The 20,540-nt window shown below is 39.4% G+C and overlaps 1 protein-coding gene across 4 annotated transcripts in view; it reads right to left on the reverse strand.

Moving 5' to 3' along the window:
• Window positions 1–2,654: 2,654 nt before the first annotated feature.
• Window positions 2,655–20,540, reverse strand: part of jade3 (jade family PHD finger 3) — a 49,646-nt gene continuing 31,760 nt past the window's right edge. For all 4 annotated transcript variants that reach the window (XM_020517291.2, XM_020517282.2, XM_048597576.1 and 1 more), the window contains 6 exons: window positions 17,445–17,656; window positions 14,861–15,028; window positions 11,448–11,564; window positions 9,315–9,791; window positions 9,093–9,210; window positions 2,655–5,966 (listed from right to left, as the gene is read on the reverse strand). In XM_020517291.2, coding sequence (XP_020372880.2) covers window positions 5,038–5,966; window positions 9,093–9,210; window positions 9,315–9,791; window positions 11,448–11,564; window positions 14,861–15,028; window positions 17,445–17,656 — 2,021 coding nt within the window. In that variant the 3' untranslated portion in view covers window positions 2,655–5,037. The remainder of the gene's footprint in view (window positions 5,967–9,092; window positions 9,211–9,314; window positions 9,792–11,447; window positions 11,565–14,860; window positions 15,029–17,444; window positions 17,657–20,540) is intronic.

Below are 20,540 nucleotides of genomic sequence, written 5' to 3' on the forward strand. Positions count from 1 at the left end.
TTAAGTTGAAAGCAACAATTAATTCTGGTGAGCATTAGACCAGGATTACCTGAATGCAAGATGAGGTTTTAGCCATGATACAGATGAGCAGAGGGGCAGGCAGGCCACTTACTGACTGTTCATCTTACAGAGCCAATCCACGTCTGGTCATTCAGGGCAAGTCACATACAGGTGGCTGAACATTGCAGGCTCATGACTGTTATTGGATCATGATTGCATTTCAAAGTCCATGAGAAAATTCCTGCCAAATGGTCTGGCTCAGTCAGGGTCAAGAGACTAACTGGTGCACTTTAGGAAGAGTCTGATGAAGGAAGAAAAGAAAGAGTCAAAGACAGCTTAGCTGAAATGATTGAAACAAGAAGTGAATGCCTCTCATTATCCTTGCTTCTGATGCCTAGACTTGGAGTCAAGGTTTACATCTTGCTCTACCATACTCTTAATACAGCAATCTATTTTCCAATAAATCAGCGCTTTCTTCTGGCACTCTCACTGTTAATTCATCTATTCAGTAGAGAGACAACAATCCTGAGGGAAAAAAAATGAATTTGCCATCTCTACTAGAGGTCTTCAAAGGAGACCAAGTACATTCAGGGCATAACATGCTTTGTTTAATTCACAAAAGGTTCCCTGGTCTACTGTTATTAATAGGTCAAACAAGCACTTGCCAATCTGAAAGTAGCAGATGACATTGCATTCTTGTACAATGATTTATGAACATTAATTCTTCAGGCTGATTCATAGTTCACTTGGCCAGGCTTCACGTTTGAATAGAATCAAAATACTGCAGACACTGGAGATCCGAAACAGAAACAAGGTGCTGGAGAAATTCGGCAGGTCTGGCAGCATCTGTGAAGATAAAGAGTTAAGACTCTGCTTCACAAGTCTTCTTGGAAGTTTCACATGATTGACAGTGAAAATAAATTGTCCTCAATTTATTAAATACAGCTGAAAAGATAAATGTTGTCAAAAACTGTCTTGTAGACATCAGAACAAATGCAAGAAATGCCAATTTTCAATGAGCACAATTTATACCATGGGAAAAAAGTTTGCCCATTTCTGTTGAGAACAAGTGACGTGATGACTGATCTAAATAACCTTCAAGCCAGTGATAGCTCCACAATGTTAACAGTGGTGTTAGATGGAAATGATTTTGCTACAGAACGTACAGGAACATTGGCCTATTCCTGTTACTTTCAGCTCTTCAAGCCTTTTCTGCCAATGTGATCATGGCTGATGTGTGGCCAAACTCCATATACCTGCCTTTGGCCCATATCCCTGTACACTTTTGCTTAATAAACATTTATCTACCTCAGACTTCAAATTAACAACTGATCTAGCATCAACTGCTGTTTATGGAAGAGTTCCAAACATCTACAACCCTCATGTATTAATGCACTTCCAAACATCTTTCCTCAATGGTCTGGCCCCCAATTCTCAGACTATGCCCCCCAGCTTTATAATTTCCAACCAGTAAAATTGGTTTTATATTTATTTACCTTGTCAGTTCTTGTTAATATCTTGAAGACTTTGATCAGATCACCCTTCACCTTCTAAATTCTAGAGAAAACAGCCTTAATTTGTATAATCTCTTGTTATAATTTAACATCTGAAGTTCAGGCATCATTATTGTAAACCTATGTTGTACTCCCTCCAAAGCTAATATATTCTTTTGAAGATGTGGTGCCTAGGTCTGCTTATAGTACTCCAAGTGGGGTCTAACCAGGGTTTTGCATAGCTTGCGCATCCTTGTCCTTCAGTCCTCTAGATACAAAGAACAACATCCCATTAGCTTCCTTGATTATTTTCTATATTTGTTAATGACATTTTAAAGATCTTTGCTATTTGTTTATTTGATCACAGGCCATTTATCAAACCAAGTGGGTGCGATAGAAAAATTTAGAACTGTTGCAGAATAAAGAGAGAGATTCTCTTAATACTAAAAGATCACCACTTTCTTCAGCAATCCCTTGGGACCAAAGATGATTTTCTTCAAACTCAGATTTGTGGACTCTAAGGTAACTACATGGTCAAATGCTTGATCTGCATACTCTGGCACAGGTGGAGCATGTGGCGTTGTAAGAGACAAGAGGATGGTGCTCAGATTTTTCAATGCTCCTTTGGCTGTTTGTGCATGGCCTATTCCAGATGTTTGTTCTTCATTTTGGGTGGTCTTGGGCAAGTGAGTCCCACGAGTTGATGGGGATATTATTTCCTTTTCTAAGGGACTAGGAGGGTATGATGTAGCATTTTGCTCTGCCCTACTGGTAACCAACTGCTGTGACACAGACTCTGAAGTAGAAAGCTTGTTTTGGAAGTCTAATGTCAGACAAATTATGTGGCCCACCCAATGCAGCGAACTGTCAGTAACTAGTGCCTCAATGCTTGGGAAATCAGTCCGAGACGTGCAAATAATGGAGCACCTATCCTGCTGTTAGAGTTTGCAGAGGTGCTGCTGGCGATATTTTCTAGGGGCTCAAGATGTCTACTGTGCATTGCCTACATCTCCTACGCATATTAAAGGGCAGATAACACTGCTGCCCTGTAAACTATAAGCTTAGTGACAGATTTTATTCAACTGCTCTTTTAGAACTTGTATCCAAGAATTATAATGCAGTTAGAGCAAATACCTCTAATAAATAATTACAAGAACATTTTATCTAATTTTTTTTAATCAGAAAACTACCTGTAAAAGAGGATGCTCTGGAAAAGGTCAGTGAGAAAACTCCAGAAATTTCAATATATAAAACAACTGAAATACAAACACAATTTAGGAAACAAAGATTCATATTTAAAGACAATTATCAGTGTATCTGAACACATTAACTATCATACATGTCTTAAGGACAAGCTTGTTTTCTGTCCTTTCTCCCATTACCTAGAATGATTGTGTTTTAAAACACAGTAACATTTTAGGCTATCCTTCATTTCTAGAGAAGGATGCAAAGTTTTCCTCAAAAATAAAAAAAAGCCTCAACTCAAGGCAAGAAACAACACCAAGAGCTTTATGGTGTTAATTTGCAGCAGAATCTATTATGGTAGCACCACAAAACACTTCATGCATATTTTTCACCAGAGGCAGAGGGAGCAAAAGTTACACAATGGCTTCTGCTGCTCGAGCACCTAAAACCCGCTATTTATAAAAGGGAACTAATATTTCCCTTTGTCCCATGAAATGCCAATAATGAAAGTACAACTTTAAACTTTGAAAAAAATTACAGAACATTAAACAGAACAAATAGAATGGTGTATTGAACAGGAATAAGGACAGGGAGGCAGAAATCAATGGCAAAGAAGGGGAGGGGAGGTGGTGCTGGGGTGATGTTTGTCAGAAATCCCAAGGTCAAGATGGAGGAAGGGCATCCAGAGAGACATTAGTAACCCTACACCCCACATTGCTAAGTTTCATACACCCACAAAGAGATGCCTGGAAGAGACAAACAGCAATGCAAATGCTTTGTGTTTGAACAGTACATGAATGGGATGAAACTTGTGGCTTAAATTTGCTTTCCCAAACTAGAAACATTTTACAATACATTGCAGTGGGTGGGGGGGTGGTACATTTAACCTATTCTGGATTATATAATGCCTTGTGCAAATTCACTGTATTTTAGTGCTTAAAACAGTAGAACTAAGTTAGTATTTTCTAGCTTCAGTAATAAAGAACATTACACTTATTTACTATCATGCTTTCTCTTGTACTTTTTTGGTAAAACTTTGAACTTTTGGTTGTGTGGGTCAAATACAAATACTGATAGGAAAAAGAAATGGACAGTGGTAAATCTGGGTCTTCCCTGCTTGCCTTTAAGTGAGTAACTGAGGCAAGCTATATTTTTTTGCTGCAACATTAGGAAAACTAGAAATAAAATACAATGACATTAAACAAAAAGCTGCAAACATCAACAAAATACATAACATCAATGACTAGTAGGGCTCACATTGAAAAAAAACACGGAAAGTTGTAAATCTGAGGTCATTTTCCATTTAGTTAATTCAAGAAGTATGGCAGCAGGAATTCGTGTGGATTGACCATTTGGATATTAGGTCAGACATGGCATTAATGCATCACCTTAATCTTCTCCAACATAACACACGTTTAGAGTGTCCTTATACTTGGAAAAAACCTCAAGTGCTTCCTCTCCATAGCAAAATAAATTAAGCTTTCATTTTCTTCTCATTTTTCCTCCCTGGTTTCCTGGGCTAGGCAGCAGCTCACTGCAACTACCATGTTAGTCTAGAACAATCAAGCTATGAAAATCTAACTGAGCAGTTTAAGTAGAACATAAGATTCTACTTGACATTATCAAGAAACTGAAATTTGTAATTGGCCGTAACTGGACAAAACTAAGGCCACTGCAGAGTGACACAAGGTGGTTTGTTCCAGGGAAGGGGGTTGGGGAGGAGTGATGATAGGAAAAGGCAAGGAAGGGTGGGGGGGTGGGGGGGGGGCACGGCAAAATTCAAGAAACAGATTGGCCTAGAGGATGGCCAACAATAGATCTATACAGCACAATAGTTGTCTTCAAAAAAAAAAAATTCGTCAGCAATGCAGAACTTTTCATGGAGTACATATACTATGAGTTTCGTAATTGTAAAACACCAAGTTAAGTGATTACAGTGATTACAGTCTGGGAAAAACTTTTTTGGAGGCAATTAGTAGTTAATGTATATCCCCCCCTCCCCCCACCCCCAAGATTAACAAAAAAAGAAACTTTCAGTGCAGCTGGTTGTGTCCAAGAACATGCTGCAAATAATAAAACAATGCCAGTCACCAGGAAAACAATTAAAAAGTTCCTTAATAGTTCAGTTGTTGTAATGCCCCAGGATCACCTTAAGGCATTTAATTTTAAAGTAAAACTTGCATCTGTAAAAACATTGATAGAAATACACTTGTCATTCATCTCTGTTCATGGGGCAAATCATTCTGGAGTGTAATCCACAGCAAATTCAAATATTGCTGCCCATACAGAGCTATTAAAAAAGGGACTAATATTGGCTCAATTACATTTAGCACAATGTCCTCAGTCATTCAAGTATTGATCACCTCTGTACTGAATTGATGTGACAAAGCATGTTTAACCTAGGTCTGCTGTCCTTGTTGTGTTGCCGTGACCGAGAATCTCTCCCATAGTCTTGGCTAGGATTTTCTTCAGAGTTTCTTTTCCGTAGCCTGCTCCTTTCCTGCCTAATGTCAGCTTCAGTCTCAGAGTCGCTCAATTCAACATCAGGACAGTAACCATCATTATCCTGGTATGCTGCCATTGTCTGATGCTCAGACAGCTGCTTACTCCACAGGCGATCTTTGGCCGACCCCCTTTTTAGAGGCTTTTCACAGTTTTGGAAGTCTTCTGAAGTCCTCACTAAACCATCCAATCGGTCTTTGCAAGGCTGGCTAAATTCCCCCAACTTTGATTTTCTGAAAGTGCCCTGGTTGGCAAAATGGTTTGTAAGAGTTGCCACTTTGTCATAGGTGGTTTGACTGGAACAGTCTCTCTGAATAATAATGCCTGATCTTCCTCTTAGGCCATTTGATTTAAGTAACCCTGGTTTATTGTTGTCTCGCATCTTTCCATTGGCATCAGCTGATTGTCCACGTAGTGTTATGTGAAGCGTAGCAGGCTTGCCAGATGTCTGCTGCACATGACATTCGGGGGATAGCAGTGAACTACCCGCTTGAACATTCTGCTTATGGCGACTACCAGTTAGCAACAGTCCATTGCTTCTGTCATCAGGTTTAAGCCAGTGATTGGACTGTAACTTCTTTTCACTAGTTCTCGAGCTTTGTGGTATTGCCAAATTGTTTTTACTGTACAAACTACCATCAACGTTGAGGGAAAGTGGACCATTGGCAGTAGTGGTCGTACCATTGTTGATGTTTTGCGAGGGTTTTGTGGCTGTTTTTAGTTTTATTGTGATTCTTGGAGGGTCCTGGAACATCAATCCTTCTCGTGGTATAGTCAAAGGAAGCCCTTAAAATGAGGAGAAAATGTGTAAACTTAAATCGCAAATATGCTCCCCTTGTTCCCTCACCCCCCAAATTTAAAGTTACTTTGAAAAGGGAGATGGAAGCCTGGAAGTAACAAGAGAGAGGGAAAAATACACAATGAATTGCAAGAGAAGCAGTGTGAGTAAGAAATAGTCGGGCATTAAAAGCTACACAATAAGCATGAATTCAGTGAAGGCAAAAGTTGGTTTTGCTGGGCATATATGCACATGTAATGTGATAAATAAGGTTGGTGAGCTGCAATTGCAGATAGTCAAGTGGATGCATGGAGGAACGAGAGACTTAGTTCACAAAAACAAGGACCAGACCAAGGTGTTCAGGAATGATAAGGAAAAATGGAGAAACAGCACTATACTGAAAAGAGAATATTATATAGTGCTTGAAAACAAGGATTTCAGAGGGGTCAAGGTAGAATCTTACTTGGGTAGAGCTAAGAACTATTACAAGGAGCGTATTCTGTAGGTTCCAACTATTAGAGTAGGCAACTTATGCAAGAAGGAATCCAAGACTTCTCTAGGCACATACATAATGAGGAAAGACAGGTAAAAAAGGAAAAAAAGTGTGGCTAATTAGGAATCAAAACAGTTAGTTACCAATGAAAGCAGAGGGCGTAGCTGAGGTATCGAAGGAGTACTTTTCTCACATCATTGTCAAACAAGCTGTTTGAAACTCATGGCACAAAGAGATAGAAGTTTAACTGAATGAGCTACGAATTCATAACAGGAGGATTAGAAAAGTCCAGCTGTATTTAAATATCAACAAGTCACTTGGGCCAGATCAAGTGCATCAGAACATTGACGGAAGTAAAAGGTCGATTTTGAACAGCTTCGTCATGAGGGGTTTGAACTGAGTACATAAGGAAAATGATTTAAATTGGCAGAAGGGATGAGAACCAGAGGATACAGTTTAAAAAAAAGGTAAATGGTAAAAAGAACCAAAGACAAAGACAATGAGGAAACACTTCCTAATGCAACAAGAAGTTTGGAACAAGTAGGGAGGGTCAGATGATTGATTGCAGGGAGGGATGGCTCTAGTCTACACCGCATCAACCCACAGAAGGAAAATCAGCCTTGTTGCAAAACTCTTTGCCAAAATGCTGCACATAAGGAGCAAGGAGTTGAAAGGTTCAAGGCAGGTAAAAATGCAGATTTGAATTTCAATCAGATCAGATCAGATCAGTTGTGCTAACAATGATTTGAGCTTATTGTGGAGCAGGGTCGAGGGGCAGAATGGCTACTACTACTTCTCGTTCATACGTAGACTATAAAAATTTGGAATTGGATTCAAAATATCACATCAATATTTTTCCCCAATCTGTTACTGACAGTAGACATGTGCAAGATTAAGCAACCTCAGATTAGAGCAGGCTTAAGTATTTGGGGAACAGTAGCATACGGTGTATAGGCTGCTGTCAAAACTGTGACAAGAACATTCCTAACATGTGCAAGAACAAGGGATGACAAGCACAATAGATATACAAGGATAACCAATATGAAGGAAACTCAGGAATTCAAATACTGAAAAGAAATCTGAAGAAGAAAAAGAAATTTAAACCCAAGTTGAATATAAGTGAAGATGCAAGTTATAATGTAGATAAAGGAAATTTGAGGACACTGTCAGTGAATCAAAAGAAAATGTTGTTAAACAGAGAGGGTGCAGTAAAGATTTACAAGGATATTGCTTGGTCTGGAAGCTTTATTTTATAGTGAGGGGCTGAATAGGCTGGAGCTATTGTCCCTGGAGCAGAGGCTGAGGGGTGACCTTACAGAGGTTTATAAAATCACGAGGGGCATGGACAGGGTGAGTAGCCAGGGTCTTTTTCCTTAAGGGAGGGATTCCAAAACTATAGGGCATAGGTTAAAGGCAAGATGAGAAACATTTAAAAAGGGACCTGAGGGGGTAACTGTTTCACATAGATTGTGTTATGCATGGAATGAGCTGCCAGAGGAAGTGGTGGAGGCAGGTACAATTCCAACATTTAAAAGGCATCTGGATGGGTACACGAGTAGGAAGTGTTTACAGGAATAATGGCCACATGCCGGCAAATGGGCCTAGATCAGATTGAGATCTCTGGTTGGCATGGACAAGTTGGACCGAAGGGTCTGCTTCTGTTCTGTATGAATCTATGATTACAGAATACAAAATTCTGAAGAGAGAGAAAACAGTATTTGGTCTATCACAATAATGATCAGCCCAGGGTCTTAATATTGCTATCATGAACTACGACTTTCATCATCACAATTTAAAAAAAAATTAAAAATGGATTATGGGCATTGCTGACAATGACAACATTTCTAATTTTCACTAAAAAAGAGAAAAGATGGTGGTGAGCACTTCTTGAACAGCTGCCTATTGTTAGATGCTGCTAGACAGGAAGCATCAGGATTTTAACCCAGCATCAATGAAGAGATGTCATATTCTCAAATCAGTATAATGGGAGTCTAAGAACAGTCCCTAACTTAAGGGACTTTCTTCCTCATCAAGCAGTGTGACTTCTATCTCAATATGCTTTAATCCTTCGAGGGCTATTGATCCAATCCCCTTTTGAAATGCATCTGCTATCTTTTCTGATACTGTTCCATGTGCTTACAATGTTCAAAATAAAAGGTTTAAAGATTCCCCAGCCCACAAGTGTAGGTTAAGTGGAGGCAATGGCTCAGTGATATGATTGCTGGACTATTAATCCAGAGACCCTGGTAATGACCTGGGGACCCAGGTATGAATCCACTATGGCAGATGGTGGAATTTGGATTCAATTAAAAATCCGGAATTAAAACAGTTGAATGATGACCGTGAAACTGGTATTGATTGACAGAAAAAAAAAAACCCATTGGTTCACTAATACCCTCAAGTGAAGGAAACTAATATCCTTACCTAGTCTGGCTTACATGTGATTTCAGACCCACATTAATGTGGCTGACTCTTAACTGCCCTGTGGGCAATTAGGAATGGGCAATAAATGTTGTCCTAGCAAGTGGTGCCTTCATCCAATGAATAAAAAACATCCAATACAACAATGCCCCTTAATATTGCAGTGTCAGGAGAAAAGGAACTAAATGCACAGGAAATAAAATCGATGTATAAAACTTACCAGCAGAAATTTGCTGATTCATCAGTTGGATATGCAAATTAAAAAGTTGCTCTTGCACTTTGCTCTGTGACAACTTCAATTTCTCTCTTCTGCTCACCATGTAGCAAAGGTTCCTCACCTAAAAAAAATGAGCAGCATTTCAATTTTTAGCATTCCTTCCAAGTTACCTGTAACCCACAATTATAACAGAGATAGGAAACAAAAAAATAAAAAAAAACAAACCCTTTCCAAGTCTTGGCGCAGATGCATGAACATCTTCATTCTGGAATGGATCCGGTCCTCCTTATGTTGATTCAAACAATTTTCTTCTCCTTCCTTTGGTGGCAACAGCGGTTTACTGAAATTGCTTTTTCGTTTTAGCTTCCAGTACTCAAAAATATATTCTACCACCTGCTCCGAGAGATGCAGTTCACTAGCCACATCAGCAACCTTTACCAAAGTGTAAAATTCTTCCTCCAGCTCCTCAAGTTTCTGTGCACGCAAACCCTTCTTCTCGGTTTCAGTCTGTTTCTGTTTTTGCTCATTGAGTTTTGCATTTTGTTCAGAGTCACCATCTTGGTTCTGTCGACCTTTGCTGTGCTTGAGACAGTAAGACTTGAATTTTACCTCATCGCCATCATCCAAAATAGTCTTCATCTCCAGACTATGTTCAAAAGCACAAGTGACATGAAAGGCTGTGATGCAGCTCTTCACTGAGCACTGGAGGATTAATAAGAGAAACAAACAAATGAATGAAAATAACACCATCCAACAGCTAGTGCTAAACAGCAAGTTAGAATCAAGAGTGGTTACAGCACAGGAGGCCATTATTCAGCTAGTTGTCATAACGTTCACCGATACACATACAGACAGACACCAGTATATAAAAGTGAGTTTTGACATTTTAATTCTAAGCACTTCTATCATGACAAGGCTCTTAAATTTAAGATGACAAACATTGACTGCACAATTAGAAAAATCTTGAATTATGAAGAGATACAGGCACTGTCCTAAATTTGAAAGGAATCTGCTAACAAAGAAAGATTCAAAACGCTCATATTTAAAAGGTGACAACCATGTGTCAGTATGGACTTTACCACCCACATCTTCAAATCCCAGTGCATTAATGGGGAAGTTAGACCAAACTAATCTAGCTTGTAGAACCATTACTACTGCAACAGCCATGCTTTATGAATGAAACAGAACTGCCATGGTGAAAGTAAAATGTGTTACTTTCTCCTCTCTACACCAAAAAGGTCCTGAGAAGTTCATACCTAATTTTGTTGCAGAACACAGCTTTTATAGGGAGACAATGAAGTGGTAATGTCACAAATCTAGAAATCCTAAAGGCAGGTCAACATTGTGGGGGGCACAGGTTCAAATCCCACCATAACAGTTGGTGGAATTTAAACTCAGGAATGAATCTGGAATACAAAGCTAAATGACCATGACAACTGTCAACAATAGAAATGGTAAATGGATTCATTAATTTAACTGCCAGAGATCTTGGATGCAAAAAAAGGTTTGTCAACTGAGTACACAGTACCGGAAAATTATGGTACAGTGGTAGTGTCACTGACCTTGTAATCTGGAGGCCCAGACTAATGATCTGGGATGGGAGTTAAATTCTACTTGCTGCAGTGGTCAAATTGAAATTTGATTAATAAAATCTAAAACTGAAACCCATTGTATTAGTAAACAATAGTTGTTAAAAACCATTTGGCTCATTAATGCCTTTTGGGAAAGGAAGACTGCTGTTGTTACCTGGTCTGGCTTACACTCACTCTAGACCCGCGACAATATGGTCGACTTGCAACTACCAGTGAATGGCCTATCAAATTGCTGAGTTCAAGAGCAATTAGGGATAGGCAACAAATGCTGGCCTTGCCAGCCAAGTCCAAACCTCAAAGGTGAATGAAAAATAACTTCCAATTTGTGATGCCAGATCAATACTAGAGCTTGTAAAAAAAATGAGGGTTGCAAAGAAAGCAATTTAATGATTTGGAAACAGGGAATTAAGGTCCAGTTGCAAACAGCAGCTAACTATAAAGAATCCAGGCTCCTGCTTGTAAGCGATTTCAATGCCAGTGGCCTTTTGTAAATAGGTTACTGACCTGAAGTCACTTTTCAACTGAAAGCATATTTGACCACATTTTGGCAATAACATAATAATGATCAGGTCCCTGACAAGTACCTGGTTAATTTCTGAAAATTCAGCTTAGATAACACATCATTCGCTGTCAGAATCAGTGGCACAGCAGTTGAATATATACATACGAAAAAAGTGTAGAGGACCATTAACCACTTTCTGTCGAGAAAGAATACAACTCAACCATTTATCAAGCCCTTAACCAGAGTCTTGCAGGAGAGACATACCTGAATGCAGGCACCAGTCTTCAATTTGCAGAGGCTGCAGACTAATGACCATCGGCTTGGTGGAATGTGAGACACTTTTGTAATTGGTTCCATTCTTTCAGGGCAGGCAATGCTGACCTGTGATTACATATAAATATATAGTCAGAACATTTCCCAAATGTGCAAAAAAGACCGAGTCAAAAGTTTAACTCTGATTAGACTCCATTTATGGGCAGTTCTAGTATGTTAGCTTCTTTCAAAACACAGCGATTTGATCTTTTTCAGAAAGAGGTATGCATTCAGACCAACCAATTGTATCAACTATCAGATTTTTCTAACTGCTACTTTTGAATGGGAATCTACAAAATAGAATTTGGGGTCAATTACTATAAAAACTTTCAAGAAACTAAACTTCTATTATAATAATTCTGCTGTGAAAAGGAAATTCTAATATTAAATTTTAAATCGAGTGGAAACATGCTACCAAAACTCCAAGGTATTTTATCAAAGTTGTACAATAAACAAGAACTTGTCTGCCGATAATGTTTTCATTTCCACAGCTGAATTATTATTGTGGAAATTAAACTCAATTAATCTCATCCATCAAAATACAACCAAGTCTCACTATTACACATCTCAATTCTAAGACTCACAACAGCAGACTGTTCCATCTATTCCTCTCCACAACATGAGCAAATTAGATCATCAGTAAAATCAAAAATTCATGAAGTACCTCTTCAGATCAAAACAGACTGCATTTAATAGAGGCATCAAGTCCCAAAATTAAAGAATTTCGAAAGAAGTAATGAGTGACTCTAGCCGAACACAATGAACTCGGTGGAAAAAAATTGTTTGACCTGCAGTTAGACAGAGCTTTTTACTACCAGACAGTCAAAGCACTTTGCAGGCAACGAAATGCTCTCTGAAATGTAGTGACATTACTATGGATTTAAGTGGGGCATTTTGTCAAAAAACGAAGGAAGGTTAAAACAGAGATGCTGAGCAGTCTGCTCAAAGCCAATAAAGTAAACAGCTTGAGAGGCCTTGGGTTCTTTTTTTAAAGTTGGAACAATAGAAGCAGTCCGAGTGGGGCCAAGCCCCCACACAACCAGGATTATTAGTTTAAGCCTTTAGCAGCAGTTGCTGGGCTCTTGAACCTGGATGTGGAAGCAATTATTCCTCTGTTACAACTAAAAGCTGGGATTCTCTTCCTGCTGCTTGAATTGCACGAGACAATATTTTACAGGATTTGTTTTTGCCAAGGGGGTGTTTATAGGATATTATTAAATTGGAATAGTTAATTAGCAGTTAATAAATCTATTATTTTGTTAAGCTAATACTTTTGTTTTATTTTGTCCGTCATTTTGTACTACCGTTAAAATAAAAAAGTGTTTTGCTTAACGTCAAATAGTTTGACCAATCAAGTTGCACCTGGAACACCTTACACTTAGCTTTAAAGAAAGAAAAAAGTTAGGGTCTGGACCCTGTCATCTTAATATATTTTGATGGAAAGTTTGGTCTGGTCCATAACAGTAATCATTGTTATAACATCAGAAAAGTCACAGAGCCAATTTGTGCATAGCAAACTTCTGCAAGCAGCTACATAATAATGACCAGATATTCTGTTTTTAAGATGTGATTGAGACATATATTTTGGCCAAGACATCACTAATAACCATGTCCTTTATCCCTCCAGACTTGTTATTTGAATTCCCTCCTGGTCAGCACACCATTTTGTGTTTTCAGCTTAGCCAAAATTCTTCTACAACCTAACACGCCTACAACTTCAGCAGATATTAGGAAAGGCCTTTATATGGAAAGGGAATTCAAAATAAAAATAGCAAGGTCTTGACAAAACTATACAATGCATTACACCATGCCTTAAATACCATGAACAGTTTTGATTTCTGAGGAAAGATAAAGTGACATTGGAGGCAATCCAGAGAAGGTTCACTAGGATGGTCCTGGACATGAAGGGTTTTTTTTTTTTTTTTAAAATGAAAAGATCAGTACTTTGGGTCTATACTCATTGGAGGTTTAGAAGAATGAGAGGTAATTTCATTTAAACATGCAAGGTATTAGGGGGGCCTGACAGGGAAGGTGCTGAAAGGTTGTTTCCCCTTGTAGCAAAGTGTAGGGCCAGAGGGCATAAATCTCAGAGTAAGGAGTTGCCCATTTAAGATAGATAGTGGTGTGGAGGCATTACTTCTCTCAGAGAGGGCGCTGAATCTGTGGGATTTAAAATTAAAAAAAAATTCATGGGATGAGGGCATTGCTGGCTAGGCCAGCATTTATTGCCCATCTCTTAAGTTTTGTTCATTCATTACTGCAGAGTGTTAGTGAGGCTGGGTCATTAAGAGTACAGTTGGTTCTGATATAACGTGATAGTTCCGTTCTCATGCGATTTTGCGTTATAAGAAAATGGCACAACAGCCACACCATTTAAACTAATGGGGCCAGAAACGCATTACAGCCAATACAGGTAATGGAAAGGTCACACTCTACAAATAACGGTCTAGGGAGTTTCCTGTGGGTGCTCTGGTTTCCTCCCACAGTCCAAAGATGTGCAGGCTAGGTGGGTTGGCCATGCTAAATTGCCCAGTGTACAGTGATGTGTAGATTAGGTGGGTTATGAGTGGGATGTTCTGAGGGGCAGTATGGACTTGTTGGACTGAAGGGCCTGTTTGTTTCCACACTGTAGGGATTCTATGATCTATGACCTATGAAATTCTCTAATTACGTTAAAGCTGATTCACGTTGAAGAAACACATTATATGAGAACAGACTGTATTCAAAATGGAGATATACACATTAAAATTATGTTCGGAAGTCAAGGGATGAATGGAAAATGCAAGAAAACGGAATTCAAGATTATCAAATCCGCCATGATGTCATTAAATGACCCAGCAGACTCAATGGGCGACACAGCCTACATCTCTTCCTACATCTTATGATCTTGTAACTCCCCAGATTCTTTCAGAAAAGTGCAGGTGTTACAAACACTCAGACAGCTGGGGCCTTGTTGCAACATCTCATCTGAAAGTATTGGTGCAGCCTTGAATTTTGAGCATATGCCCTGGAATAGAACTTGAATCACGAACATGTTAAAACTCAAGCGACAAGAATGCTACTCATGCCAATGCAACTTCCTAATTGAAGGTGGGGACATAGTTCTTACATTAACAATGAAGAAAGTTATTTCTTATCTCAGGACAAAATTAGTTTAATCTGATCCCAAACCAACTAACATGCTGAATTTTTAAAAACATGAAATAGGGCTTTATTTTCATACTCAGTCTATTTGATTGAAAAAGAATTTTAAATAATGCATTTTAGCCTTACCTAAATTCAGATGTGCAAGCAAAAGATAAAAAGGAGGAATCAAGGACATAGATTGCTGGAAAAAAAAACAAATCCATAAATGCACGGTTTACCTCAGGTATCCACAAGGCACAGCTTACGTGTGCCCAATTGGTCCCAGCACGTGTAGCTTTCATTGCTCCACCTTGCTTTGGACATAAAAGACACTGAGGATAAATTCCAAGCACACAAGTGCGACACAACCAGCTACCTTCAGGCACTTTCAAAATCCCGTAACATGCCTGAATGCGAAAGAAAATTGGAAGAAAATATATTGATCAATAAAACTCAATGAACAAGTAAGCAGTAATGTTCATACTTGTGACTCAAGATAGAACCACATCAATAACAGATGTCTGAGGCATTAAATATTTTAAATTTTTTAAGAAAAAAATAGTTATAGTTATAGACCTGATCTAAAAGTTAAAGTTCAAATTGGACTGAGGCCAATTTTGATATTAGGCAAGAACTTTCAAAAGTTGATTGGGAGAGGCTATTTTCAGGTGAAGGGATGGTTGGGAAGTGGAAGTCTTTAAAAAATGAGATAATGAGAGAGTTTAGACATAGCATATTTCGGTTGGGTGTGAAGAGCAAGGCTGGTAGGTGTAGGGAATGCAGGATGATGAGAAATTAGGGCTCTGGTCGAGAAAAAAGGAGACAGATGTCAGACATAGGCGACTGGGATTGAACGAATCCCCAGTCGAGTACAAAGGGCAGTAGAAGTATACTAGAGGGAAATCATGAGGGCAAAAAAGGGGACATGAGATATCTTTAGCAAATAGGGTTAAGAAGAATCCAAAGAGATTCTACAAATATATACAAAAAATAGCTAGGGAGAGAATAGGGTCCCTTAAAGGCCAGCAAGGTCATCTGTGTGTGGAACCACAAGTGGGTGAGATATCAAACTAGTAATTCGGCGTACACTTTGTCTCCCTGCTTTAGGATAGATGTTAATCTTGAAAGGGTTCAGAAAAGATTTACAAGGATGTTGCTGAGATTAGAGGATTTGAGGTGTGGGGAAGAGGCTGAATAGCCTAAAGGTGTTTTTTCCCCTCTAGAGCATCAGAGGCTGAGGGCTGACTGTATAGAGGTTTATAGAATCATGAGGGGCATGGATAGGGTGAAGATCCACTGTCTTCTTCCTAGGGTAGGGAAGTCCAAAACTAAAAGGTCATTGGTTTAAGATGAGAGGGAAAAGAAAGGGACCCAAAAGGTAACTTTTTCATGCAGAGGGCAGTGCATGTACGGATCAAGCTGCCAGAGGAAGTGGAGGAGGCTGGTACAATTCCAACATGTAAAAAGCATCTGGGTTGGTGTATAAATAGGAGGGGTTTAAGAGGGAAGTGGGCCAAACGGATTAGATCAGTTTAGGATATCTGGTCAGTGTGGACAAGTTGGACAGAAGGATCTGTTTGAGCTGTGTAACTCTATACTTTAAAAACGCACCACAACAATGGAAACACCACTAGATTCCCCTTTAAGACATACAGCATGATGAATTTGAGCTATATCCCAATTTCTTCACTGTAACTGGATCAAAATCTTGGAAGCTGCTTCTTAATTGCTCTGTGGGTGTCCCTACACCCAAGCACTGCAATAGTTCAAGGTGGCATCCCACTATTGTCTTGTCTAGGCAATGAGCTATGTGCAACGTATGCTGGCTTAGCCAGCAACACTCAAATGCCATAAATAAATTAAAACCAGCACGTTCTCAAGAGCAAATACAATTAGTCTTGCCACCAAGTCTCCCATGAATGAATGAAAACACACCTGTGTATGGTTTCCTCTCATGGGGCCAAGATGAGCAAACATACCAAACAGGTGAACCCCAAATAAAAGATCACTAAATAATTCTAACCTGCAATGGCACCAGTTAGCCACAGTTTTAACAGTTTTTATTCTCATCTTCAAATGCTCCTGTGACCTCCCTTTTTCCACCAGCCCGACATAATTCCACAATTCTATGCACCTCCAAATTCTGCTTCTTGCATATACTATTTTCCATTGCTTCATCATCCAGCAAAAGTACAGAACTATAACCTCATTTGAAAATAGAAATCACTACACCAGTTAGAAAAAAAGGATAAGCATTAAAATTTCAGTAAACACCTTTGGGATGCTGTAACACAGAACTTACAGGATCAGACCTTTCAATAGTTTTAAGCTCAGTCGTACTATGTTGCCAATTCTATACCACTTAAGACTGCCCCAGGTAACTAGTGACTAATTTATAAGTTGACCTTTTCAGCAATGCTCACAACCTGATAATTAAAATTTTAGAAAAAAATGCTTATAAATCCACTTCTTGGATTCCAACTAAAAAACCTTAACTTTAAAATAATTATATGTAATTTAGCTACTTAAAGTGAGCCAGCTTCCCTGTTGTATTCCAAATGAAAATCTCATTAACTCCCATGAACCATTTAACTAATGCCACTTAGCTAACAGTGATCAAAAACAAATCGGAAATCCGTTGACCAAATAGAACCTATGCAAGTGAGAAATCTTAGATGTGTTTCACTGTAACATATGCAGTGCAAAGTCCTAAACAATCCAGATGGTTACAACTTGGTAATTCTGCAATAAAGATAACCAAAATGTAAAGTATTATAAATTGAATTATTTATATATTTGTGTGTAATTAACATTTTAACTCACTTGATGGACACAGATATTACACCTATCACAGAAGACCATCTCATTGCCTTCTTCACTATCAGGGGAGCGACATACATCACAGATAACATCTTCGTCATACTCAATTCCTAGCCCTTCCTCGGTTTCTATGGCATGGTTCATGTTTTCATAGCAGTGACGCTCCAGTGCTTCTATAGTTTTCTCCATAGTGCATTCATGGATCAAACCACATCCTAAATGAAGGCAATTTTAAAGAAAATATTGATTTTAAATGTCACTTAAACAAATCTTTGCGTACCATTCATCAAGCAACAGGAAGCCACTAAGATATTACTCCTATTAAAGTTTAAAATTTTTTGAAGCCCTACAATCCCATATAGCATAAATAAAAACTGTCATTATTCCAAATGCCAAAATAGCCACAGCACATCGTAGAAGAGGCTGGTGATATCAGCTAATCATGACAGGCTTCAGAATTAGTCTGTGAATGTGTGGTTAATGTCAATGCATCCCATGTGCAGTGACATTAGCGCTGGTGCATGCACAGACCACTTCACCTTGATTTAATAGTCATTAGTTTGTGAAAATGAAGTTTGTAAATAATCAAATTAATTTGATTATTCCAGATCAACTTTATTGCTCTAAAACATATTACTGAAAAAACTGTTACAACAAAGTTACACACTCATGCTTGACAGATTAACAAAACATCTTGGAAGAGCACTGCTCAGTTAGCGCTCAGTGATGTTGCAGTGCAACCGTTTGTGCGAAAATGCTCCCTGCTCCACCTGCTGGCGGTATTCACAATAAAAACTCAGCCAGCTGGGACAAAAAAGGTCACTACTGAGGATTGGAGTCTCCTGCTTGAGCGGTGGCAGGTCAGGCATTGGTGTGCCTCTGCGCCTGGATAGCAACTTTCCACCTTCAGACCTTACAGCAATACCTTTACATTAAGCCTCATCCAAGATGATGCACACTGATGACACTTTTCTTCTGTCAGGCATGCTGCCTCAAAAACACATGCAGCGGGTCCTGCCCTCTGATCATCTTCTGGGAATTGCCTGTCTTTTACTTGGACCCAAGTCACAGGCTGGAATACAGTTGGCTCACCTTGAGCACTCTCCCTACAGGAGTTACAGCTGTTGTAGGGGAGCTGCTGGTCAGGAACTGGTTTGCGTGGTTTCTGCTGGTTTACAAAGGGGAGGGCTTGGGACGCTGGGCTGACCAGAGTAGTGGATGTATTAGATGATGCCAGCACAGCTGGCCAAGAGGGCGGTCAAAATTCGATTCACAAAACAACGCATCCAGAGTCTAATGGATGAGGTACTCGGCCCTTTACACCTCACGTGAAATCGAGGTGGTTCAGGCAATGTGGTAGGATTTTGGATGAACTGTCCTGTGTCCGTCCCGAATGTGACATTGGGCCTGCATAGTAGATCCTCCCCGGGACATGGCACCCGACAATCTGAGCTACATCCTCTCGTGCTCGTTCGAGTGGCACGGACGAGTTTCCTGTACAGGCTACTCTTGCACACTCACCACTTTTACCTGCTGTTAGGATATGCCTTGATGTGATGTTTTGTCCTTGGCAGCAGAGATCCCCACTGGAGGGTCCCATACAAAGGGTCCAACCCCTTTTCCATTGGAGATCTGGAATGGAAGTGCTGCATGCAATAATCCCGTGCAATCACAGATGCGGTAAATTCACAGGACCTGGAGGAAACCGTTTTTCACACAAAGCTTCCATTTGTTGCCCCTTTTTAAGTGTTTTAAAAGGGGCTGTTCCTTTAATTCTGGTTCCACTTCAGCTGCAGGCTCCTGATCTACAACACCCAGTGCAGAGAGGGAACAGGCAAGTTTGAGGGCCTTCTCATGGATCTGCTCATAGGCGTGACCATTAACAGCTTCAGGCACCAGGATGCAGAGAGGCTCATTCCTCACTGTCTGTCCCTCTTTTGCAGTTACATCTGCGCTCTGGTGTCCTAAAAGAGGGAGCATGCGGTGCTCACCAGCACATTAAAGGCCTTTAGAGACCAGTGGGCATTGCAGGGACTGGGATGCATCACTAGTCCGGACATTTTAATTTAGCAAGTTTGTTTTGTTAAGGTTCTGTTCAAATGTTAATTTGTGTTTTAAATTTATAGTACCCCAGGTGGTGTTTCATTATTATTTTTGATTTTCTGTTTAAAAAAAGTTGAAAGAAATTGTATATAGTACCTTTAACGTCACAAGATGTCTCAAAGTGCTTCACAGCAGTATTACAAAATACAACAACACCGAGCCACACAAGACGATATTAAGGCAGATGAGTCAAAGCTCAGTTGAAGCATTAGGTTATATAGTGAGCATTTCAAAAAAAAAAAAAAAAGGGGGAGGGGTGGGGGCGGAGAAGAGAGAGAGGGAGGGAGAGAGGATCCCAGAGCTTAGACTCTAGGCAACTGTGGTTTAACAGAGGACAGAATTAAAAGGAGCATAGCCATCTTGGAGGCTTGTGGGGCTGGAGGAAGAGAGAGGACAAATTCTTCAATTGATTTTGAAGAAAGGAAGAAATTTTTTAAAAATTAAAAGCATTGCTTGATAGAGAGCCAAAGTCGGTCAGTAAACACGAGTCATGAGGAACGAAGAACAGGACTGGCTGCAAGTTAAGACTTGGACAGCAGAGCACAGGATGACATTAAAAGTATGGATTGTGGGAAACCAAGCAGGGGTTGAAATAGTCAAGTCTAGAAGTAATGAAGGTGATGAGCGGAGACAGAGACAAAAAAGAAATCTGCTAATGTTATGGTGGTGGAAATAGGCATGCTTAGTTTTAGCAGTGTATGCAAATAGTGAGCAAGCCTGTTCGATTTAAAAAAAGTTAGTCATTGGATATTCCAGTTTGCAGTAACCCATTGATCAGTAAAATAATTCCACAAAAGCAAAGGAGCAATACAGTACTAGCAATATTTGTGGCAAAAAGCTACAGCTTTAACTTTTTGTTGGTTCACAGAGCCAAATTAAAAAATCATAATTTAATCGAGGAAAAACAAAATACCCGATTCTTCCAACAAGTTTCTCCACCTAATGTTACGATCTAATTTTCCAATCCCAATACCACATATTAAAATTAGTTGAAAG

The sequence above is a fragment of the Rhincodon typus genome, chromosome 6, assembly GCF_021869965.1.
Source record: "Rhincodon typus isolate 14 chromosome 6, sRhiTyp1.1, whole genome shotgun sequence".
Classification (NCBI taxonomy): domain Eukaryota; kingdom Metazoa; phylum Chordata; class Chondrichthyes; order Orectolobiformes; family Rhincodontidae; genus Rhincodon; species Rhincodon typus.